Source organism: Microtus oregoni, unplaced genomic scaffold (assembly GCF_018167655.1).
Source record: "Microtus oregoni isolate MIOR12 unplaced genomic scaffold, Mior012 000015F_ref0000493, whole genome shotgun sequence".
NCBI lineage: Eukaryota > Metazoa > Chordata > Mammalia > Rodentia > Cricetidae > Microtus > Microtus oregoni.
In genome coordinates this window covers 47,525,117-47,550,661 of record NW_024543074.1, presented here as the reverse complement: position 1 = coordinate 47,550,661, position 25,545 = coordinate 47,525,117, and the positions used below count along the sequence as shown (strand labels likewise).

Below are 25,545 nucleotides of genomic sequence, written 5' to 3'. Positions count from 1 at the left end.
AACTGTGGGGTCCAGGACACTAAAGACTGGAGTCACTTGAGGCTGATGTTGGGGTCCTGGTGAGGCCAATCCTCAGGGCTGAGTAAGATCCAAGATCTGGATTCCATTTGGGTCTAGACTGAGGTCTAGGATTCTGCTAGGTAAAGTCTGGGTTTCAGTAGGCTTAAGTTCTAGGGTCCAGGAGGCCGAGTTACGAGGTCATGCATAACTAAAACTTAGGGTTCAGTTTAGACCTAGGCTGAAGGCATAGTGACGTCAAGGTCTAGGGACCACTAAGGCCAAGGTAAGGGTGAAGGTCCGAGATCCAGCCAGGCCCAAGCTGGGGACCCAGTGAGGCTGAGACTCACAGAAAGCTCAAGCTGTTGCTCCACAAAGACCCAGGGGACAGTATAGCCTGAGCCAAGGCTGAGCTCCAGGTCCCGCTGTGGCTGAGGCTGCAGGTCCTGTGAGTCGAGGCTCACTTAGAAGCGAGAGTGAGCTGGCCCTGTAGGAAGGCCGCCTGCTGCCCTGAACCAGGTCCACAGAAGCTCCCCTAAGGCTCTGGTGGAGACTTTTACCTTTGTTGTTTACAGAACTCAAGGCCTCCCCTTGGACAATGGTGGCTTGTCTGAGAAGCCCAGACTCTGCAGTTCTCACACAAAGCTACGGTCTCACCCTCAAGGAGGACTCAGGTCAGCAGGGCCTTGGCTGTTCAGAGCCAAGTTGGGTCATTCCTGTAGTTGCCGGGTCTGGGACTTTGCTCTCCCTCAACCGTATATCCCATTTTCTCCTAGATTCAATCCCTAAAGGAAAACAATGAGATTTGCAATCAGGCTTCAACTCTCTACTGCTGGGGCTGGGGTGGCTCAGTCAGTAAGCTTGTCATGCAAGCATAAGGACCTGAGTTCAATTCCCAGCAGCAACAGAAGAAGCCGTGTCTGGGGCCAATCACCTATAATCCCAGAATTGGGGAGGCAGAGGTAGGAGAATCCCTGACCCTCACTGGCTGACCATTCCACAAAATCAGCAAGCTCTTGGTTCAGTGAGAGACGCTATCTCAAAAGCTGAGGTGGAGAGAGATTGAGGAAGATCCTCTGAAGCTGATCTACAATGGTCACACTTATGCACGCACACACACACGCACACACACACACATGCACACACACGCACACACACACGCACACACATGAAGACAATATTATGGCTACAATCAGATGCCGTGTTTGATAAGGGGCGTGGCATGGGTTGAGGGAGCTCTCCCTCAGAGGGTCTGCAGAGCATGTTGGAGTGGGAGAGCGGCAGGAGGAAAGTGCCCGCAGCACAGCCATGGAGGCAGAAGCACTGGGGAAATAGCTGTCCATCCCTGGCACAGGGCTTTACCCTTAGGACAGGAGCCAGGGGCTCCTAGGGGTAGAAAAATGCTGTGACCCTGGGCTCTGGGGGGGGGGGTCTCTGCTGCTACACCGAGCAGGCCAGTAGCCCCATCCTCAATGCCCACAGCCCCCACCCATAGCTGTCAGTCACAGGGCAGGCGAGGACACAGCAAAACTAGACTGGCCTCTGTCTGAAGCCTGAGACAGCTTGCAACGTGGACCCTGCCGAGGGTTGCTAAGGAGTCTGGAGGCTCAGATGAGAACTGGAGGCTGCCCCGCTGCCTGGCCCTTCAGAAACGAGATGGGAAATCGCCATGGGGGAACAGCGGCTGCCTGAAAGTCATTCGATTTCCTCTTTCTCATTTTCAGAAATGCAATTAGGGAGGCCGGAGCACCACGTGGGCTCTGCAATGCATGGCTGCCTAGCTGGGGCCGTGGGCGTTCTTGGGCTGCAGGCCGGCGTGCATCTGGAGGCTCGCTTGTGTATGCATCATCACACAGGTGCGGCATGGTCTGTGTGCACCTGTGTAAATGCACGTTCACACCACAGCCTTACCTCCGGTCACCTGGGCAGGTTGCCTGCCAAGGGCTTCTGATGGTCTTTCTGTTCAACACACCTTGAAACAACAGTTACCCTGGGGAACCCCAGGTTCCCCGTCCCCTGTCCTTCCCCCCTTTTCCTCCTTCCCAGCTGCCTCTGCTTTTATGCTCACGTTTGGAAGACCCTGGAGACAGTTTCCCTTCCTAGCCACGGTGAAATTGTAACCAAGGACATTATTTCTTGCAGGCATTTAGAAAGTTAGGACAACCTGATGCACAGAGGGCTTCATGTGGCATAGTCTAGGTGTCAAGTATTGAGATCATGCAGAGGCCACGGAGAGGGTCAGGCCCACCCCCTGGTGAAGACAGGAGTGGGCTGAAGTGGCCAGTAGCAGGGACAACCTAGGGTGGTTAGCTGTCCCCCTCCCCACTCCTCTTCCCTCCCTCCCATCCTTCCCCTCTCCTATCTACCTCAGGGAGAGCCACACTATTTCATAGAAAAGTCTTGATTCTTCTATTTTTTGTTTTAAATTCAAGCACATAATTCAAGATATAACCCCCAAACCCTGTGGACCTCCAGTGGGGAGCCCCAATTCATCAGTTAGCACCACTGCACTTTAAACAATTGGATTGACTCTCCCCCTACCTCAGACTTCCCAGGAGGAGGCTCCAGGCCTCTGAGGGAAGTGTCTGGGCACCATCATGCCGTGGTGAGCCCTAGAGATAATGAAGTCAGTGCCCTTGGGATTACCACCCCCAGGCTGAAGTCAGGACCCTTTGGCATCACCAACCCCAGGCTTTATCTTCATCTGCAAGTGGCTATGTTAGGTTCCACCTTGGGGGTTGTCATGAGGATGAGGGCAGGGTGGGGGAAGATCATTTGCCTGAGAAGGTTGCTGATTGGCCAGCAGGATTGCCTTCTGGTCTACCTATTCCAGGGAAGAGGAGATGAGACGGGACGTCAGAATCCTTGGATCAGAACAGTTGAGAGTGGTTGTGAGGCAGGGGCATTCATTGTTTTTCCTTTGAAAAAGGCAGTGGGAAGCCCCCAGCCAGTATCCCAGTGAGGGTACCCCCTTCCTGAAGCATTCTGAGATGAGCCCAATGTGACCCCATTCTCTGGCTTTAAACAAAAGCCAGCACTGGAGGCTGAAAACCACACTCTACCCTGCTCTATCCCTGGTCCTTTAGCTCCCTCCAGTCCTAACTTCATCGTTCTCCACACTTCTTTACGGTTCTTGCTTCTCCTAGAGCATGGGAAGGAAGTTCTTTCCTGCCACAGGGCCTTTGCGCGTTCCAGTCTCCCTGCTTAGGATTCTCATTGCGTAGGTGACCCATTCTGATACCCTCTCTGCCATCAGCCGTTACTCCACACCCCTCTCCACCTTCTTCCTCTTTGTCCCATGCAGTCTTTACCACTTTTTTTAATTCCACATAGAATGCATCTTTGGAAATTATCTTACTTTATTGACTCATTCCATACATATTTTCTGGGCATGTACTTTGTGCCCAGCTGTTTGGCCAATTGTTCCCAGGCTTGCGTAGTGCTAAAATCTACCCCGGCATTCTTTCCACCAAAGGGTCTCCAGGCACTGAGCGTAGGTAAAAAGCCATGGTCAATGTATCCTGGAAAAGCATTAAAGGTGCAGACAGACACTTGGGATGCCTTCATGTAGGATTTCTCTACCACGCTGCAAATGTAATACATATTCAGTAGACACCATGATTTGAGTTTTGAATTTGGATCTTTTCCTGGGCTGGCGAGATGCAGGTCCTATCTTCTCTCACGATGCTGGAGATCAAACAGGGGTGTTTCTCTCTCTCTCTCTCTCTCTGTCTCAGGCTGGCTCCCAGTTCACTATAGAACTGAGGCTAGCCTTTTACTTCTGATTTCATTCTGAGTGCCGGAATTATAGATGGCACGTTATGACACCCTGTTCATGTGGTTCCAGGGATCAAACCTGGGGTTCATGCAAGCTGGGCAAACACTCTGCCAACTGGACTATCGCCCTACCCCCGCGCTATGGGACTTAACTTCAGTTTACAAAGAGTCTTCAGATGAGTCCCTGTGTAAGCCCAGGAGGTCTGCAAGGGTCCCCGTCTACAGCGCAATCCTGTGTTGTAGACACAGCCACACGACTGTGCACACCCTCGGCTGTGAGTCAGCGATGAGCCTTTCACATATGCTAACCCATTTGACTGTCAAAACACACTGTGGTGTACAGGAAATAATTACACCCATACAGTGAAAGGAGAGGCCCTATGGGGAGGTCAAGCGAGTGTCCCAGGGGCTGTGACACCGCTGGAGCAGCCTGCCTTGGGACTTCTGCAGGAGCTGAGACCACCTATGCCGGTGAGCAGAGAACGACTCCTCCGTTCTGCAACCCATGATGCCTTGGTCAGCAAAATCCCAGTGAGGAGGAAAAGAGGGGGATGCTGAAGTATGTGTGTGTGGGGGGGAGAGTGCAGGGTGTAGCCAGGAGGTGGGAGCAGACTGCAGCCCTAATTAGAGGGCAGAGGCGGTCAAGGGCAGCTTTGATGTGGGGTAAAGAATGGGAAGGGCCTGAGATGTCCTGGGATCCCCAACTGAGGGCGTCTGTGTGGCAAATGGAGTGGAGGCTTGGAGGGTTGGAGATGGGGACCATTCCGGGTGGTGAGTTGGGAGGTGGGGCTCTGATAGGGATGTCTAGGAGAGCTGCGTTTACAGGCTAGTATTGTCCCGCCTGGGGTCACAGACATTCAGAGTCTGCCACCCCCTGGGAAAGGGAGAGATTGCCTAAGTAGGGGAAAACCCCAGGAATCAGACCTGAGACTTAGGGGACAGTGCGAGAAATGTACCATCTCCTCCCACCCCACCCCCAGACCTGTCCGGAGCCACATTTACAAAAATATCAGGGCCCAGGAGTAACAAACAAAAAGAAGCAAAGGTGTTAAGTCCCGAGAGATGGCTCAGTGGGTAAAGTGCTTGCCAGGCAAGCAAGAGGACCTGAGTGGCAGCCCTGGCATCTAGGGCACCGCAGTATGTGAGCCAGAGCTGGGGCAGCAGTGACTAGGAGATGCTTGGGACTTGCTGGCCCGTCAGTCCAGCTCTGGGGTCAGTGAGACCCTACCTCCAAAAACAAGTGGGAAAGTGGTTGAAGAAGAGAAGACAGTCAGCATCAATCTCCGGCCTTTACACACACATGCACACACACACACACACACACACGCACACACACACACATGCACACACACACAAATACATATACATACCACATAGGAGTGTAATGCATGTACACATACACACAGGAAGAGAGGGAGGGAGAGAGGAAGGGAGGGAAGGAGGAGGGAGGGAGGGAGGGGGAGAGAGAGATAGAGAGAGATCTTTTTCCTTATTTCCATCAGATGATGAGAAACACTCTATTTTACCAGGAGCCAAAGATGGCCGGCTGCTCTGTGAGACCCACTTCAAATGTCCCGGAGATGGGGTCCTGGGCTTTTTCTGAGGAAACTTTGCTTGAAGCTTGGAGAAAGGGGGACAATCTGTGTTCAGGAAGGATGTTCCTGTGAGCCATGGGCCTGGGATTGGGGGAAGGGCTTTAAGACATCACCCAGAGAAGTGGGCATGGAGGTGGCCCCAGGAGCCCTCAGCAGCTTCAGCCACCTGTGATTCCTAACCTTGCAGCTGGCCTTCTTGCTATCAGGGGTCTGGTCCTAAAGCTTCATCCTCAGGACTGTGCCGGGCCCACACGGACTCTTCAGGTCTTTTAAAAGTCATCTTTTTGATATCAGGAACAGCATCTGATCAGGGCTGACTAGGGATAAGGGACTTGACCTAGAAGATGCCAAGTCCTAAGGACAAAGATGGGGAGTACGGCTTGTTAAGGCCTGGGCTTGGGCCATGGGCTGAGCACCACAGATTGTAAGAAATGATGAAGTGACCAGAACGACTTAGAAAAAAGTTTTTGTACACAAAAGCCCACAGTGAGGCACAATAGACCTTTCATATTTTATATATGGTCTGATGAATTCTACTCGATCTCAACTGCTATAGCGTAGGAAAATATAAACACAAAGTCACACTGGGAAACATCTTCACCAAGGAGGGGTACCTGGAACTGTGTGGCATGTTTTTATTTGGACAGGAAGGCAGATGAAGCACAGGTGTTGGTTCATGGACTCCCGACGTCCACTCTGTCCCAGGCTTCTCCCAGGAGGCCCCCACCCCTGCCTGTCAGCAATTGGTTGACCCAACCTCAAGCCTCTGGTCACTTGGCTTTCTAGGAGGGTGATGAGAGACCTGTGTCATGGCTGTTTTCCTAGCCATCCAGGACAAAGTGGCAGTGCCCTGGATGTCATGGGGGACATATCATATTTCCCCAGGGTGTGTATGACTTGGGTTATTTGTAGTTGGAAGCATTTTAAGGGCCCAGAGTGCTAGACCTGACAGCCCCATCCCCCACCCTTAACCCCTATGAGTGGCCAGACACAGGTGAGCTTAGAGGTAGAGACCCTGTCCCAAGTGAGCCTAGATGTCACTGCCTGCCAGACTCAGGTGTCCCTTTTAGGGTTCTTCCCTGCTCTCTCTGCTAGGTTGAACTTATGTAGAGATGCAGTTGTCACAAGTGAGTGATGGGCTGGATCCTTCCCTGGATCCTTACTGCTTATTATTGCTTAGACTGAGCATAGATCCCTATGCATCCATATTTCAGGCCCTTTCAGTTCCAGGCAGCACTGATCCCACCGACCAAGGGACACCTTTGTGTGGAGAATAACAAAAAGAAAATGCTGTGTAAACGCCACCACCCACGTTCGTTCCCTTGCCTGACATAGCTCCCTGTCAGGGTGTGCATGTGGGGGTGGCTTGGGAGGCAGCAATAATGACACTCCCAGAAGGCCACCACTTTCTGTCCAATCAGCATTCCCCTGACATATTGCTTACCAAAGCCACTCCTGGCCAGAACTCTACCAGCGCATCTGACGGGGCCACCGCACCTGCCCTTTGCCAACTATGGAGTTGGATGGAGCTGCTGTCTCCAGAGGCCCCACGACAAGGTCACTAGCTCCTCTCACTTGAGATGTTCTGTGCCTGGGTCCCAGTGGGACAGGAAGAGTCTGAGCCCTCTCCCACAACCCCTGGAACTTGCTGTTTGGGAAGGAGGGTTGTAAAACACCACTGCCCCCATCCACTTGGAAATCCCTGCCAATGAAGGCGACCTTGAAATAGGAGCAGAATGCCTTCTGGAGAGCTGCTTCTGTCAGACATCTGTGCACAGGGACGGCTCTCAAATGGCTCCTGTATCTAAGGACATTTGTCCTGGCATCTGTGATCAGGAGATCCAGGTCAGGGCAGAGAGATGGGACCCTTCTCTGCTGAATAACCTGAACATCCTTTTCATTGAGGGCTGAGGAAGTCTCCCCCCTCCCCTCCTTCTTCTCCTAAAAATATTTTATTTTTATTTTATTGTGTTTTTGCCTGCACGTATGTATGTCTATGCATCATGTGCATGCAGTGTCCATAAAGGCCAGAAGAGGGCGTTGAATCCACTGGAACTGAAGCTGCAGACGGTTGTAAACCATCATGTGGGTGCTGGGAACTGAACCTGGACCTTTTGGAAGAGCTATAAATGCTCTTAAGTAGACAGCCATCTCTCCAACCCCTGCATTCTCCTTTACTAATGTTTCTCAAGGTGAATGGTCAGAAGGATCCCTATCTCTTTCTGTACTTTGAATCATTTAGATTTTAAAGTCCTCCAGTTTGGAGGACTGGATCTGAGCTTGAGTTATCCTCTTCCCATCCCTCCCCACACCAGGATGTTCTAGGTCACCATGCTGCTCCACTGCCAGCTATCTACAACCACAAGCAATGAGCAGGTCCGGGACAGGACAGGGATGGGTGGGGACTGGGACAAGTGGGAGAGGGAAGCCAGAAGTCAGCTCTTCTAAGTTCAAAGGAAAACAATGGCCTACAACCATGCAATGGCCGAATCTGCCCTGCTGGCTTTTAGGTTTTGGCTTTGGTATTGAGATTGAAAGAATAAAGAGACCCCAGGGACTAGAAGCATTAGGGATTTTGTTTCCTGTATCCTATTACTTAGCTAATAAATCAATTAATTTAGCTATAGACAGGGTCTCTAGCTCAGGCTGGTCTCAAACATGCAGCTATTGATCTTTCTGCATCAACCTCTGGAGTGCTGGGGATGGAAGACTAGCACTCTGCTAACTCCACTGTGCATGAGCACGCACATACGCACGCACACACACGCGCACGCACGCACACACGCACGCACACACAAACATGCACGCATGCACACACACAAACACACACACACACACACACACACACACACACACACACGATAAGCAGTCAGTTGATTCGTGTCAATAACCCTTGTTCTCTGTCAAAGGGTTTAAAATTGAAGTTTGCATGCCCGGTGCCTGATTCACCCATAGCATCTTGCAGGGTTTCGCTGTGAAGGCTACAGATGATCCCGTTGGGCGAGGGAAGGATTTCCTCTGCCTCTGCTTAGGAGTCCATTTCAACATCTGCTTCTCAGCTTCAGCCTCCCCTTTAGGTAGGCAGCCATTTTATTTATCTGGGGGACAGTGATGTTTGATTTGCAGTGAAATGGAGAGATGTAGGCTTCTCCTGCATGGAGGTGTTTTTAAAGTGTCCTTCAAATTTTAACGTAAAATATGAAGCCGCTACATAAGGAAACAGTAGAAAGTGGTAGGTGGTGGAAAAAAATAAAGCTAATACTGACCACCCATGTGGTCCAGAGATGAGGGGGAGGGATGAGACCCCTGCAGTAAGTGAAGCTACTGAATGAGTTTCCTTTACCTTGCCTGGGGAAATCTCAGGAACATGCAGTTTCCAGCATGACAGCTAGCCTAGCCCAATCCCAGCCTGCCTAGCAAACCCGGACCTGCCTGGTCCCCTCATCTTCCAGATTCAACCTACGCTGCTTGTCACTCAGCCTTCTAGGGTACTCCACTCTAGAATCACCCCTTTCTGTCACAGTGGGATTCCAGCTCCAAGTTTGGAAAAAGCTGGGTCATCAGTGATCACATGAATCATGACTTTGGTGTACAGGTGTGAGGAGGGGACCTTCAGCAAATTAGTCCATTTAATCAATGTGGCTAAGCCGGAATGTGGTCCCAAACGCAGCCACACCTCCCAATTCCTTCAGAAAAGTTAGAAACATAATTCTAAAAACTGAAATGCAACAATTTAATATTTCTTTCTATCCCATTTTCTTTTGAGATTTGTCTGTTTTAAGAGATCTCACTCTGTAGACTGGGCTGGCCTCAAAGTCATGGCAATCCTCCTGTCTCGACCTTCCTAGTGCTGAAAGTATATACACATAAGCTGCAGCCCCCATTAATCTCATCATTTTTCAGTGCTGACAACAAGAATCTACCACATCTGAAGGCTAGTCCAGCCTCAGGTGTCCTCAGGAGACAGGGAATCTTCCTAGTGGACACGGTTGTCAGGCTGCAATGCTCAGTGCCCTCACACCCAGGTCCCAAGAATGATGGACAAAACTAAGGACATAAAGTCATGGTTAGAGTCCCTTGTACAAATCATGTATGTCCCCAGAAGACTGGGTGTTCCTGTTCCTAGGATCTTCTGCCCAAGGCCCTGACACCTAGGCCTGGAGCAGAATGAGTGGAAGATCCAAGGGACAGCTGTCCACTCTGGGAGAGCAAAGCGAAAACGACGTGACATTGAGTAGACACTCCAATAGAAGGGGGCCCGAGGAAGTCCAGGGACAACAGTCTTGGCAGGACAATGACTCCAGGAGATGGGGGGACCAGGACCCTGCTAGATAGTGTGGATTCCTGTTGGCATCTAGAACTCACAGCAAGCCGGCAGGGATGTTTGCCTGCCCTTGCATGCTCGCTTGGAGAGGTGGAAGTGTCCGGCACCATTTCTGGTGGGGACCAGGGCAGACCATGGCAGGAGGCCCACCGAGGCAGGTAAGGGCACGAACTAAGCTATGTTCTAAGAAAGGAACCAAGTTTGGCAGGAAAAGACTGAGCCAGAGGTAGCAATGGAGAGAGTGGAGGGACCAGGAGGGACTCAGAGGGACCCAGAGGGAGAGAGACAGAGAGAAGTTGGGGGCTGAAGGAACCTTGTCTTTTAGTGAGGGCAAAAGTTGATCTTTGAGGTAGCCTGGGGTGTGCTCCCTGGGGTAAGTACCCATCTGCCTCCGGGGCCTCCATCTGGGCTAGGGACCAGGCTCGGTGTCCGCCCAGACCCCTTTTCTGTGTTTCATTCAGCTACAAAGCACAGAAAGAGGGTGAGGCGGCCCCGGAGTCCCAAGGTAGCATGCTGGGTGGGACCTGTACTCCAGAGGGCTCTCCGGGTGGGGTGCCACTCCTTCGAGGTGACTCGGGACGAGCTGAGGGCTCCCCTTGGCAGGCCTCCAGCTCTTCCTTGCCGTCGCCTCGGGTGTCTCTACATCGCGGCGAGTCGGGAAGCAAGGAGGGGAGCGGGCGGCGGCCGCGCCAAGAAGCGCCGGGTCACGGCAGGCTGAGGCGCCCGCCGTCCCCGCCCTCCCCCAAGCTCGCCTTCGCCTCCTCCTCCCGCCTCCCTCGCCCGCTAGCTAGCTCGCTCCTTCGCTCTCCCCGCCTTCCCTCCGCGCTCCCCGCCCTCTCCTGCGCCTCTCCTCCTCCGCCCCGCGCCCTGCGGTGCTGCAGCTGCGGGCGGCTCCAGCTGCCCCCAGATGTGGGCTGGGCAGCGCGCGGGGAACTTTCGCGCCGGCTGCGAGTGCGGGGCACCGGCTGCGGTCGGGCTGCCATGGATCCGCCGGCGGGAGCCGCTCGCCGCCTGCTCTGCCCCGCTCTGCTGCTGCTGCTGCTGCCGCCGCCGCCGCTCCTGCTGCTGCCGCCGCCACCCGCGAGCGCCCGGCTCGCCGCCGCTACCGAGCCCCCAGGTAGGTGCCAGTCGCGTCCCCACTCCCCATGTACCTCTGGCCACCCGACCCCGCCCCGCGCGCCCAGCCGCCCCCTCCTCAAGCATCGTCTGAGGCGACTTGGGCAAACTCTGCGCGCCGCGCCTGGGGCCAAGTTGGCTAACTTCGGGGCCCGGGCAGTCGCGCAGGGGGCGCACCCCTGGTGCCGTGGGATGCAGGGTGCCTCGGAGAGCTCGCCTCTCCCGGTATGCAGAGTGTGGTTCTGGGGGGACTGCCAAACCCCGCAGCGGAGAGCGCAGAACCAGCACCAGCGGGTCCGGGGGAGCCAGGGCGAGGCGGCGCCCGGGGACGCTCGGGAGGAGCCGGTGTGGAGCGCGCCGCCTGCGGGCCCTGAGCATTGCTTGGGGTGCCCCGGAGGGGTTCCCCGGAGATCGGTGGTACTCTGCTCCGCCCCTCCTGGGGCTTAGGCTCTTGGGAAGAGGGGGCTGGCAGTGGGCTGACCGGGAACTGGACCGAGGACAGGCCGCCCGTGCGAGGGCTAGCCGAGTCTTGGTTGCTCCGGAGGCCAACGTTGAGGACACTTGGGCAGCGGGGACCGCTGAAGGATCGAGGTGCATGAGCAGGGGATCAACGTGGAATGATTTCTGAGGAGCCCCATGTCCTGCCAAGGACGGTATAATTAAGGAGCGAGGGCACTCTGTTGGGGTCGACCTTTAGGGTAACTGCGAGGTGCCCGTGGAGCCTCAACTGGGAATCCGACTGGGGCAGCTCTTTAACTGGCATGGTCCTCTAAGGGGGACTATCGGCAGGCGACGTGATTCCGGAGTGGTGGTCCTGTCAATGCCCCTTCCTGGAGGTTTCCTGGTGGAATGTCCCTTCTTTGCAATTGAGGCAAGGGCTGGGGCGCCGGTTTCCGCGGCCAGGCTCTGAAGCTCCAAGGTCTACCCCTAATCTAACGCCCCTTTCCGTTGCAGGCGGGCCCCCAGGGCACGGAGCCGAGCGCATCCTGGTGGTGCCAGTGCGCACTGACGCCCAGGGCCGCTTGGTATCCCACGTGGTGTCTTCGGAGACGGCTGGGGCGGGGGTACGAGCCCGCAGAGCCGCCCCGGTCCAAACCTCAGGCTTGCCCGGAGGCGACGTGCAGGACCCTGGGGACCGCCTCTTCTACAACCTCACGGTCTTTGGCCGAGACCTGCACCTGCGGCTGCGGCCCAACGCTCGCCTCGTGGCTCCGGGGGCCACCGTGGAGTGGCAGAGTGAGACGGGTGACACCCGGGTGGAGCCCCTGCTTGGGACCTGTCTCTACGTTGGAGACGTGGCCGGCTTAGCCAAAGCCTCCTCAGTGGCGCTCAGTAACTGTGATGGGCTGGTGAGTACTCTTTACTAGTGCTCCCTTCTGTTCTGTCCCTTGCCTGGGCTCTGGAAATCCATTACTAGAAAGTCCCCTGAGAGGGCGACATAGCACGAGCTGAGGACCATCTTCTCCCCAGTGCTTAGAAAGACAGGCGCTTTGCTGCAGGGGTTGGCGGGAAGGCAAGATATTTTGATTGGTTAGAGGGGGCGGTTTATATGAACCCAACATCCAGCCCCAGTGCCATTCTGCACCCGTCTGCTTTTTGCATATAAGCATAAGTTGCCTGTGGCTCTTTGTGTGTGTGTTTTGGAATGTATGCATGCTTCTTTCTGGGTACCTGTGTGCATACCTGTGTGAACATGTGAATGTGTGTTTTCACTGGAGCACAGAGGTATCTGTGGGCTTCACAAATGTGTGCCAGAGTGACTTTTGAGCACGTGTGTTGCTGGGCTTGTGGTGGGCATGGGTGCTGGCAGTTTCCTTGCTTCTGTGTATGCACATGACAGTCTGGGGAGCAGGTGGTGATGTGGAAATGCCCAGTTAGCCCTCTCTCCCTTGGCTGACCAGGCACCAGGGATTTTTATGCCATGGCTTCCTGTTGAAGTATTGTTGGCTATTTGAAATCAGCTTTCTCCCTCTGATTTGAGCCACGGGGAGCTTCATGTGGCAATGAAGGTCCTAGTGCCCATGGGCTGTTTGACTTTGGGGGGCAGCGCCTGATGGACAGATAATGGTCACTTTTGGAGCTATCTGGGGCATCCAGTGTGACCAGAGCGCTGGGAAGCTCACCTGCCACTGGGTGTCCCCCGGGACCATGGTTGCCACACGGGGATTCTTAGAGGAAGCTTGGATGGATGCTCAGGGCAGAGGCTGACATTGATGGTACTGTCCTGCCACCCAGGGGCCTGGCACAGCAGAACCTACGGCAGTTTTCTATTTTGGATTGAATGTACAGTGGTCAGGCTGGCTGTGCCAGCCAGACATCTGAAGCCGCCCACCATGAGTTCTGCCCTAATTGCTGTTCAGGGTACTCCAGCTCTGGGCAAGTGGCCATGCTTCCAGCCCTGCCAGCCCTGAGCAATGCCCGTCCTCAAGGAGCCCAGGTTGGCCCTGCCATCTGCAGAGCCGGCAATTACCTCCCAACTCTACAACCGCTGGAGTTCTTTTTATGGACACACAGGAAACAGCACTTGTTGCTTCAGAGGAATCACTGCCTTTGGTGGGATTTACTTAGAGCCTGAGCACATCGCAAGCGACGCTTTAGGAAACAGCACTTGTTGCTTCAGAGGAATCACTGCCTTTGGTGGGATTTACTTAGAGCCTGAGCACATCGCAAGCGACGCTTACGTGTCCTTGGAGGAGTCAGGTTAATTTAGGGCAACTTTTTCCCTATTCTCTGTTGTCAGTCCCAGCCCTACAGGCAAATCACCTTTTAAGGATGCTAGTGAGTTTCCTGAGCGTGAAAGGAGACCATTGCTGGGGACTTGGGACAAGGTGGTGGGGTTAGCAGGGATCCCCTCTGGGCTAATTAATTCCCAACTAGAGCACTGGGCGGTGACGCTGTATCATTCGTTCATCTCCCCAATTCATTTGTTCGGGGAACACCTTTTACCCTGTTTATCCTTTGGGCCAGTCAGAGATGGGGCGGGTCCCATGCCTGTGTGGGCGGAAGGGCACTCAGGTGCTGTTTGATGGGGTCTCAGAGAGCTGGAGAAAGTGCAGCTTGGCAAACAGGTGGAGAGACATAATTTTGAAGGTTCTGGGTGAACTGACCTGGGAAGGACAGGCGTGCTGAGATGTTACAGGAATGGGACATCCACCGGCAGAGGTCGTCGCCGAAGCCTGAGTGGCTTCAGTGAGTCAATAACAACCTTGACATGGTGGGCCAGCATTGTTAGGTTTCCTTTTCTTTCTTCTCCTCTTATTTTGTCTTCCTTCCTTTCCCATCTTCTTTGTTCTCCTCTCCCTTCCCCTTTCCCTTCTTTTCCTGTACACACCTGTACTGGCTTTTCTACCAAATAATTTCTTAACCCTTTAAGGTCCTCTGAGCTTCTATGATGTGCTCACTCACTAAGGACCTGAGCTTTCCCACCTAGTGTCTCTCGTTGTCACAGTGACTCTGGAGAGGAGACAGCCTGGTACCTGGATTACATATGACACGCTGAGGCGTTAAGAGGTTGAGTAATTTGTTCTAGCTACACAGCCAGTGATGGTGGGGGTCTAGCCTAGGAACTGTCTGGCCTCTTTTGCCTCAGTGCTCCCAATTCTGAGGGTGTGGACATGAAACTACTGAGATGTCATAAAAGGGATAAATTGTGCCCTGCCAAGCTTCAATGGGCTGTAAGGGGATATTTAATCCATCCGGCCCGTGCCTTTCTCCATGAGGCTCCATCACTCTTCCTCGATAGCTACCTAGATACATAAAGCAGGTGAGTGAGTCAGGCTGAAGTCTTACCAAATACAGATTCTACTTCAACGCACCCAGGGTGGCGCCAAGGAGTCTGCATTTATGGCAAACTCCCTGGCCCATGTTATTCGCCTTTGAACCATTTGACAATCAAGGATCTGGAGTCCCTGGAATGCTCTGCAGGGCTGTGCCTTGAGTTGTTCTGAACAGTGGGGTTTAGAGGACAAATCGTACTTGGGAACGGTGCAGATTCACCCTAGAGGAGAGAGGAGGGAAGAGAGAGAGGGAGAGAGAAAGAGAGAGAAAGAATCTACAAAGTTCTATAGTAAAGGAGTCTTACCAACTCTGTTTCATCCAACATACTAGAAGATGCAGCCAGGAACCCCCTTTTCTTTGGAGAATGCAATTAGCACCCAAGCATATGTGTGCAGAACCATGGTGTAGACAGAAAGTGCTGCTGACAGCAGGGCAAGTGGCCCGATCGCTGCTGTCCTGAAAGACATATTTGTGTATCTGCTTGCCTGTTGCTAAAGACACATGGGCATGCTTCTCCGCTTACGGGAGGAAGGCAGCAGTAACTGATGATTATGGACATTGCTCTCCTAATCCGGTTAGTACAGGGGACTCTAATTGAATCCACTGCATCTATTAGCCTCTTAGTCACAAGTGACAGAATTCGAGTCAGTTTAAACAGAAAGAGGAACTTATTAGCTCACACGGTGACAAATCTTCAGGCATAGCTCATTAGGACCTCTGCTCCCATGTCCCTTTGCTTCCTGTGGGCTGGCTTTGCCGTCAGTTGGAGTCCCCCTGTTGGGAATCAAGGGTCTCCACCAGAACTGGGCTATTTCCTTTAGTGGATGAACTCTGGCTCGTCTCAGGTAGGATGATCTTGATGGAGCTGGGATATGGGGCTTGCAGAGTCCCATAGACCTGGGAGCAAGCAGCACGGTTCCCCGAAGCCACTTGAGATTGTTCTGGCCAGAAATGAGGACCCTGGGCTAGCCAAGAGTCGGATTCTACTGGAGTTTGGTAAAGACGCAGATGTGCCCCATGAAGGCTCGTGTCATGGGATGTACCACACACTTCCCTGCAGATACACTGAAAGCCCCTCTGCTCATCACTGGCCAGAAGCAGCTCATCATTATTTGCTGGGGGGGAGGGGTGGAGGGAGATTGGTGGTGTAAAATGTTGCCTTTCACAGTGAATGAGGGGGAAACAAAACTCCTGGGGAATATATATCACATGGCTATGACAGAATTTTCTAGTGTGTCTTGGATTACACAGCAGGCAAGCTAATTCACACCAGTTTTACATACTCAATGGAAAAAGAAGCCTGCAGATATGAAAAGTAATGATGATGAATGGCAGCTTGCAATCCTACTATGCGCAAGGCTACCTGTGAAGCATCTGCTATCACTACATATGCAGTATGTCCCTTTATCTCCTGATCTTGGAAGCCATTATCAAAACCTGTATCTGACTCCAGGTCACCCTTACTCCATTTTATTTTTCTTTATGATTGCATGCTAAAAAAATAATAATCACAGCAATAACAGAACTGCATTAAAAACATTTATAATCTTTCCTATTTTTATTTCTCAGAACCTCTTAGTCAGGAGCATTGCCCATTGTCTAGTTGAGAGGGCAGAGGGATGAGTTGACAGTCAGGGGGTCTGCTCTGAGCTGGAGCACCTCATGGGTGGGTGTCTTGACTCCTCACTCGTGAGTGAGCACAGTGGGGTCTCTAGGAGGATAGAAATGGCTCTTTCTATGCCTCCGTCCATTCAGGAAGCCCTAGGGGCCTTCTGTAGCCTGATATAAGCAGGACCACTGATAACATCCTGCTGGCTGGGCTAGGGGAAGGCTCTGACCTCCAGAGCCTTCTAGACTAGCCTGGCTTAGTTCTGGGCCTTGAGGAAGGAGGTGTCCATCCTTTCCTAGGAGCTCATTAGGGCTTGTGACAATAAGGAAGTCTCTGGTTTTTTTAGGGGGTGACCATCTTTTCTTGGGGTTTCCTGTTGGGCTACTATCCTGATCAGACCTTTGGGATTCCTAAAAGCCACAAAGAAAAGTGATGTTGCCCCAAGGACCAAGGTTACATGCTGGGCTCTGTCAACTCAAATGCTAGGTTGGGGAAACTTCTAACACTGTGAGTTGGGGTCAAGGACTGCTCGTCATGGGGGGAGGGGCTGTGCTCTTTCATTCCATCCTGTCTTGGCACTGCCTGGACAGCAGTGAGCCCTTAACAGGGATCCAAAGAGGCACCCTAGTTTCTGGATTCCTCAGGTCACAATAGAGGCTCCTGCTTGCCTCCTCCTGTGAGTGATCTAACTAGATCCCCTAGGGTGACTTCTGCCTCTTCCCTAGCCTGTCACCTTGCCTAGGACTTATTGAGCTTAAATGACAGAAACCAGCTTACATTGGACAGAATGAACAAGAGATAGTATGTGTCTAGTTATCTGAAGGCTCTGAGGAGTATTGGCTTCAGGCTTGGCTGGATCCAGGACCTCGGGTTGTTCAGTCTCTTAGCTCCTCTACTCTTGTTGTTTATTTTAGAAGGCTGCTCCCCTCTCACCCTTCATGAGGGATTCACCAGCAGCTCCAGGCTCATCTTTCCACCAACCACTGTGATGGGGACTGGCATGTGTCTCCTGCTGTGGTAGAGGGTGACGAGATGGAAGTCTCTAGAAGACCTAGGAGCTGTACTGCCCGTGAATGCAGCTCTCCCTTCTCTTCTCCACACCTCCCACCGGGGCAGGAATCATAAGATTCCTCGAGACTTCCAAATCTCATCTCAGTCCGTTATGGCAGGCCAGTGCTCCACAGCTGATGGCAAGCTGCCCTCCTTCCTCCAGCATCCCTTCCTCCACCCAGCGGCCAGAGCAGTGTTTACAAACCACACATCAAACTTTGCCATTCGTTTGCTTCGTGTTGCTCTCAAAACAAAGCAAAACAACAGGAAGCAGCTCTAACCCACTGGCCTGATGGTCAAGGCCCCGCCCTCCGAGGCTTGGCCTGAGTGAATTCTGGCCACATCCGGCACTGTGTTGCCATTCTGGGCTCGTTGATCCTCCATCACTGGGTACTTAGGACCTTTGCACAGGCTGGACCCTCTCTGGGGCCATCCTCACCACCTCTTTATTTACTTGCTTTGCTCTGCGGGCTTTAGCTGAATGGCCCTTTGTCCTGGGAGCTACCCTGGGCACACACATGTCACATTTGGTACTTCTTGGCCACTTGAAGTATGAGTGTTCCTGGCTGTGTCTACAGAGTTCAGTTCTAGACTGGGTGAGGTCAGCTGGGAGCTGGGAAGTGACATGTCCAGGAAGTGGCATCTGGAAGCCCCAGGCAGGGAAAGGCGTGACACTTTCCCCAGAGACCCTGAGCCCCCAATGCTCCCACTTTGGTGTGTTCCACCTTCAGGAGTGGAGCCTCTGAGTGGTGGGAGCTCCCGGGAAAGCATTGGTGTACGTGCGTAGTTTTGAACGGCTTTCTGGCCCTGCAAATCTGATTTCATACCTTCTGGTTTAAATCAAGTCAAACAAGGAGAGGAAGTACCTCCTGGGTAGCTATGGGGAAAGTACATGGACTCAGGGAAGAACTCAGTTCTGCTGGCTTCTCCCTGTTTGAGTTCTTTAAAGAGGGGCATAGTGGGACCAGTGTGACTCTTTATGAAGGCCACTGAGGCCAGCCACTGTGAGCTTGAGCCCAGGGGGACTGGTCCCTCAGGCCGTCCTAGGTCATGCTCCTTGCTGGGCCCTGCCCACTACTCTTTGTTCAGGATTATTCCAGGTGCTGGTGGCTGAAGGCCTCTGCTGCCCATTCAGAAGGTACCTCCTGCCCACAGCCATTCCCATCCCCCGTGTCCTTAGCCACTGATGAGTGATGAGGAGTGGAAAAGGTTAGGTCTCCACTCAGGCCTGCTGTGAGTGGTACAAATGACACAACTGCCGGGGACTCATCTGTTTTGAGTCTTCCAGACATGCGAGGGCCTGGCCATGCATGATGCTGATGCTGCTTTGTAGTGGCCTGAACCGTGGCATAGAGCACCTCACTCTGGTCTCTGAGAACCGCAGGGATGAGTATATGTGGGGGGTTCCTTCTGGAAACCTGGGTTTATGTGGGAGGACAGGTGTACCCTTTCTTTTCCTTAGCTTCTTCTGTGGCAGGGAAGCCCTGGGGGTCCCTGAGTATGCAGGTGTATATGCACCTTGCCATAGAGACTGTATATGAGCCCTGGAGTACCTAGCCCTGGCGGCTATGTATGTATGTATGTATGTATGTATGTATGCATGTCTTTCATGTAGGGGCATGCACACACAGATGTGTGCTTGCATCTAAGTCTTTGTGTGGATGTGTGTGTGTGTGCGCGCACACGTGTGCATTCAAGTGTATATGCATATGGATGCACGCGTGTATATGCATGTATGTGCTCTTAGCAGAGATTTCCTGCTGGCGTAGGTCCTCAGGTGGGGTGGAGGTACTGGGGAGAGGAGGCACCTTGCATTTCAGCGTTACTTTATACCAGGGCTCCTCCACTGGCAGATGCTGTGGAACGAGGAGGCCCAGGTAGGGACCTCTCACCCTGCTGCATATGTTTTATATTAAATGTCAGCTGTCCACTGATTCTGCCGTGCTGCCATTAATATGGAGAAGTTATTACTGAGCCTGGAGCCGGATCCTCGGGCTCATCCATGAATTTCAATTACATTGACTTCAGGGTGGGTGAGTGGGGCACACAGCTTTCACTTGCTGGCAAAGGAAACTCCACCATCCAGGATCATGGGTACTGCACTACCAAGAGTCCAGGCAGCTTCTACCTGCTCTGATCCCCCATCCTAGGCAGTTTGCTATCTAACCCGGAAGTATATGGGCTTAGTGTATAGCTACAGGATCAGCAGTGCTCACTGAAACCGTGGAGGCTGGCAGAGGCTACCACACTGTGAAATTTAGTTGATCACATTGCAACACAGGACCCCAATACCCACCTCTCTGGGTGTTGGGAGGCGGATGCACTGCAGTCAAGTGGTTCTGGCTCAAGGTTCAGGGCTTGTTGTTCATTTTCTGAGTCTCCCTGTGTAGTGCTATCGGGACTAGAACGTGCCGTGTGTGTCAGGCAAGTCTCAAACCCACTACGCCACTCCCGCCTCTCAGGCCCTGGGATGACTCGAGTCTGCCACTACACCCAGCTGCAATGTGGCGCCTGAGTCATGCTCTACCCGTGAGTTCTCGCAGTTCCTAGTGATGTGGTTGGTGAATGGAGCAATTCTCCTGCCTTGAGCCTCTTGGCATGAGTCATGGTGAGCGAGTGTAGTCTGGCTGCATCCACTCCTGAGCATCTTCTCTCGGAGAAAGCATAGGTGGTGCTGTGGCCATGGGTATTCACCTTGCCGACCACGGGGCTATGTACTATGCTGACACTGCACCTTTTGGCATGCATCCTTTTCGCCAACACAGCGTGTGACTTTCTGGAGACATTGTGAGTGGCACGAGGTCTCAGCACCGAAAAGTGTTAACCCCACGGGTACCCAGACAAAGGGGCGGTAATGTCAAATCTAAGTTGGCCTGTGTTAAGCAGTGTTATCCTCTATTGTGACCCACTGGTTTTGTGATGACTTTGGAGGTTGTACCTGTGAAAAATGTGCCTTAAAAACGTGTCCTATGGTTCTACAAATGTGGTTTGATTTTGGTGATGGCGAGGATGGTTGTAATGATGAAGGTGGTGGTAATGGTGATGACAGTGGTAATAATAATGGTAATGGTGATGGTGATGGTGGGGATGATAGTGATGATGGTGGTGGTGAGATGGGGGATGATAGTGATGGTGAAAATGATGGTAGTGATTGGGACAATAGTGATGATAGTGATGGAGATATGGGGCTGGGGATGATGACGATAATGGTGGAAGCTATGGGGCTGACAGAGATGGAGCCGATGGAGCTGTTGTGGTTGTGGGATGATGATAATGATGGGGATGGAGATGATGGGGTGATGATAACAGTGGTCGTGGTGGGCATTATGGTGATGATGGAGAAGCAATTAATGATGCCAAAGCCCTGAGAATTGACACACAGTTTTTGTACAGAGGACACACAGGGCAGCAGCAGGGTCTAGACTGTTTCCACTAGAGGGGCCATCTCTAAACAGCTCCATGAACAGGACATTCAAGGATTCATCTTTGAACTTAGGTACTTCTGTTTTGACAGCAGATCATAGGGAAAATAGGTGTACTCATGTTCTATGCAAGTTTGTTTAGGTCTTGGTAGTAGCCAGCATGATTGGCACAGAGCTTGTGGAGGCAGAATAAAAGGAGCTGGGAATACATGGCATTTGTAGACAGTTGTATACCATCTGAGGGTAAGGATCTACTCTAGAATGGTATCATCAGGTGATTTTGTTGTGCAAATATCATATGCTAAGCTGGCTAAGACTCCACGAGGCTGTATAATCTATGGGACCACTGTTGTGTATGTGGTCTGTTACCGAATAAAACAGCATTGCATGGCATGTGACACATATCGTATGTGTATATGTTGGTGTGTATGCATGTGAGGGGCAGAGGCTGGTGTCAGGTCTCTTCCTCAGTAGCTGTCCATCTTAATTTTTGAGACAGGGCCTCTCCCATAACCTGGAACTCGTCACTCTTGATGCAGCTGCGCTGGTTGTTCAGAGAGCCCCTAGGATCTACTTGTTTCCTCTTTCCCAAGGCTGGGCTCATAGGTGTGTGCTACTTCATCTGGCTTTTTAAACATAGGAACTAGGGATCCAAACCCGGTCCTCCTGCTTGTGTGGCAAGCATGTTACCAATGGCATCATCTTCTCAGACTTTTTGTATATTGTTTTTTTTTTAAAAAATACATTTTCACCACACACACCAGTTGGTTATAAAGAAAACCTCCAGATAAGCAATATCACAGATGAAGTTCATTTTTTTCCCTGGCCATCTGTTCTTGTAACAATACTAAGCAGTGTTCATTATTAGAGTTTCAAATATCTAAGGTGTTAGTACTTGAATGCTGCACTGTCTGGTACAGTCACCACAGGCCACACGAGGTTTCTGAACATTTGAAATGTCATTGGTCTGCACTGAGAGGCATTCTTCATGTAAAATACAATACAGATTGAATTTCCAAGACTTAGCACTTCTTCTACCCCCACAAAAGGAAAATAGCTCACAGATTTTTACTCTGTGTGTGTGTGTGTGTGTGTGTGTGTGTGCATGTGCGTGTGTGTGTGTGTAGGTGTTGAGAGTTGAATTCAGGGCTTTGTGTGTGCCAGGCAAATGCTCTACCACTGAGTGATAGTCCGTTCCTCACAGATAGACCTAAAGTATGGATGGTCATTTCAGATAATAATCTTTGGATATACTAGATTAAACAAAATCTATTGTAGGAATTAATTTCATTTGTATATTTTCCTTTTCCCTTCGAAAATGTGGGGGCCTAGCAGAGGAAGTCATGTCAGCAAAGTGCTTGCCATGATGAGGATCTGAGTTCAAAAGGCCAGGTAGAAACCAGGCTCAGAGAGACATGCCGTGCCCAGAGCCAGGAGGATCCTTGGGGCTTGCTGGATAGTCAGAGTAACTAAATTGGTGAGTTCCAGGTTCATTGGGAGAGACTGTTTAAAAAAAATAGGGGTGAGTGGGTTGGGGGGAGGGAAGCTATTGAAGATGATGCTTGACACTGGCTTCTGGCCTCTACATGTATGTGCACTGGCACGTGCACACATGCCTACACACACACACATGCATGCACGCACACACGCATACACACACACGCATGCACACACATGCACGCACACACACATGCACACACATGCACGCACGCACACACGCATGCACACACACATGCAACACACACATGCACATACACACACATGCACGCACACACAATGCACATACACATGCATGCACACACACATGCACGCACACACACATGCACGCACGCACACACGCATGCACACACACATGCACACACACATGCAACACACATGCACACATGCATGCACACACATGCACATACTCACACACACACACATGCACACACATGCGCACGCACACACATGCACGCACACAGCCATGAAGCCAATTGTTTGGCGCTGTTCAGGAACATGTGGTTGGGTTCTTCGTCTTGGCTGGTCACATCTGTTTATTCTTTCCAGTGAATTTTAGAATTGTTTTGTCAGGTTCAACAATCCCTTGTGAATTTGATTGACATTAAATTAAACTTAAAATCTAATTAAAGGAGGAATTGACATAATCCGTCATATTTGCTGGGAACACAGTGTGTCTTTCCTTCAGTTCATGGAATTCTGTCTCCATGTTGCTCAGTGAAGCATCATACATTTTTGCATATAGTTCATCCAATTTTTTTTAAAGTCGGGGTTATTTCAAGGATTTTTGTTTTCTTTCCACCCTTGCGAATTGAATTTTTCCCCCTTGGTTGTTGCTTTTTATGTAATTATCTTTCATCAAGCGGTTTGATGCATTAATTCAAGCTGATCTCTGTGGATTCCCTCAGGTTTGTAGGTACACAGCTATGCTGCCAGGAAACAGTGATTTCAGAATCTCATTTCCAGTCTCACTGTCTAGAAACTTCAGTGATGTTAAGCAGTGGCTCGGCGCACCCTCCCATGTGCCTGTGATTGGGAACGCCCCTGGCAGTTCTCTGTTTAATGTAATGCTTGCTTGAGGATTAAGATGGATTTCATGTGAAGGCAATATCCTCTGAATTCCAGTTTTCTAGATCCCATTTTTATCAGTAAAGGAGCAGAAATTGAGATAAAATGCCTTAACACACTGTTCTCCAAGTGAGTGATGTTGCAGTTATGAGCTGGGGGTGGGTGGTCTCAGCCTGGGGGTTTCTGCCAGTTCACAGTTGTCTATCCTGCTGGCCCAGAATTCCAATCTGGCCTCCATTTACAGTGGTCAAACCCACTCATGGGAAGCCTTTGTGGGGACTTGGGGTACTTTTCCAAGGCAGGCGGGGTATGCATCTCCCAACCTTGCGGCTTCTGATAGTATAGAGCCGTTGTCTTCTTGACTTGGCATCATCCTCCATGCCCAATGGCATGTCTGTCCTTCTCTCTGGGGCAACCCCTCTCAGTCCTTCACATAGAAGCCTGTCCTAGTTCCAACCTGCTTCTAGGCAGTGTACTAGCCTCTGCCCTTCCAGGACACAGGTGCCTTTCATCTCTCTCAAGCTTCCAGAACAGACCCCCCCCCCCCCCCACACACACACCCGTAAAGACAATTCTCTGGTGTTGGAAATCTGTGGACAGTCCTGCAGAGAATAAAATTGTTTTCCCACTGTGGGGTCTGCTTGTCTGTTCGTGACTGGTGTGGAATTTGGGAGGTTTTGAACAACACCACATCTAGGCTGCACACTGAGGTTCTGGGATCTGTATTTTTTACAAGCCACACGAGGGAGGACTATGGATACCTATGGGCCCAAGTGAAGGCAATGGGTTGGAGGTCTGGAGGGAACCAGAGTGAGAACCTGGCTTTCATTTCTCCATTTTTGGGACTTCCTGTCCTTAGTCTCAGGCCTTTGAATACTAGGTTCCCATTCGGTGGTACTGTTTAAGCAGGTTTTGGAGGTGTGGCGTTGCTGGAGGAAGCACGTCATGGGAGGCAGGACTTGAGATTCCAAAGCCTTTCACCGTTCCCAGAGCACTCTCTGTTTTGTGTTTATGGATCAAGATGTGAGCCCTCAGCTTCCTGCCCTGGCCACGGCACCTCGCTTCACCATCTTGAACTCTAACCCCCTGGAACTGTGAGCCCCAGTAAACTCGTCTACAAGTTATCTTGGTCATTGTGTGTGATCACAGCCACAGGAGAGTAAAGAACACACTGCCTCTTGTTCTCGAGGAGCAAAGGGAGAGAAGGCTAGCTGGCCTCGTTGAGGATGTCAACAGGCACATCCCGGGTGTGGATTGCCATTTAAGAAAATGACGGCCTAGAGAGGCACTGGGTAGGATCTCTTATCTGGAAAGTCCGAGCTCCGCCAAGGGAGGTATCTTTGATGACATGGCTGTTTCCAAGGTTGTGTGCAGCTGAGAGGGGCGAACAGGTAGGTGGGCAGCAGGTGGGGCAGTGACTGGGGTTTGGTTCTGGGCTAGTCATACCTGGGGCTCCTGAGTACCCACCCTAGAGTGTGGTCCTCCCCTTTGCCTGCCAGGGCCAGCCCTAGGAGACTCCCTCCCTTCTTTGTACTCAGGAGAGGGCACCTCCCACTAGTCTGAACTTCACAGTTATGAGCAGACATCTGGATCTCAGTGCAGCGTGGATCTGTCCCGGGCTGTGCTTGTGAGAGAATGCTCGTGTATTTGTCCTTTATCCTGGTTCCTGACTCAGAATTCTGTAATTTCTGGAGTGATAAGGGGCGACAGGAACATCTTTTATTATAATTATTCTAGACCTGGTCTTAGTGCCCTGACTTTTCATAGGACAGCTTCTAAGAGTCTTGGATAAGGCTGTCCTTTGTTTGCCAATGAGATGTCTGGTGACTGATCCCTCACGTAGCTTCAGATGGGGGAGCTGGTTGTGGTAGTGTCCAGGACAGGCTTGGGGGATTGTTGCCCTTAGCTCCACTACTCCGTACTATGAATCCCCTGTGGGGCTCGCTGAGCTTCTGGGCTGTGAACATGTTGGGGTGGTGGGGCATGGATGGAAACTCTTCCCCCTTTCCAACAATAGCAGCCAGTTCTGTGACCCCACAGCCCCCACTAGCTTCCGAAGTCACCAGAGTCTGACTGGAGCCCCTTGAGTGGGTAAGCTCAGTCCTGACGTCCAGAGGACTGGCAGATCCGTGAGGAGAGGGAGACAACCATTGTGTTTCGGAAGCACTGTGAGCAAAAACAGATCTCGGAGGAGCCAGGGGCTGTGATAGAGGGACAGTGGTCCCGGGCCAGCCCCAGATGTGATAGAGGGACGGTGGTCCCAGGCTAGCCCCAGATGTGATAGAGGGACGGTGGTCCCAGGCTAGCCCCAGA

The 25,545-nt window shown here is 51.9% G+C and overlaps 1 protein-coding gene across 1 annotated transcript in view; it reads left to right on the top strand.

Annotated features, from left to right (window-relative positions):
- The first annotated feature begins 10,509 nt into the window (after window positions 1–10,509).
- Window positions 10,510–25,545, top strand: part of Adamts2 (ADAM metallopeptidase with thrombospondin type 1 motif 2) — a 197,421-nt gene continuing 182,385 nt past the window's right edge. The window contains exons 1-2 of the mRNA XM_041664732.1: window positions 10,510–10,810; window positions 11,764–12,158. Coding sequence (XP_041520666.1) covers window positions 10,675–10,810; window positions 11,764–12,158 — 531 coding nt within the window. The 5' untranslated portion in view covers window positions 10,510–10,674. The remainder of the gene's footprint in view (window positions 10,811–11,763; window positions 12,159–25,545) is intronic.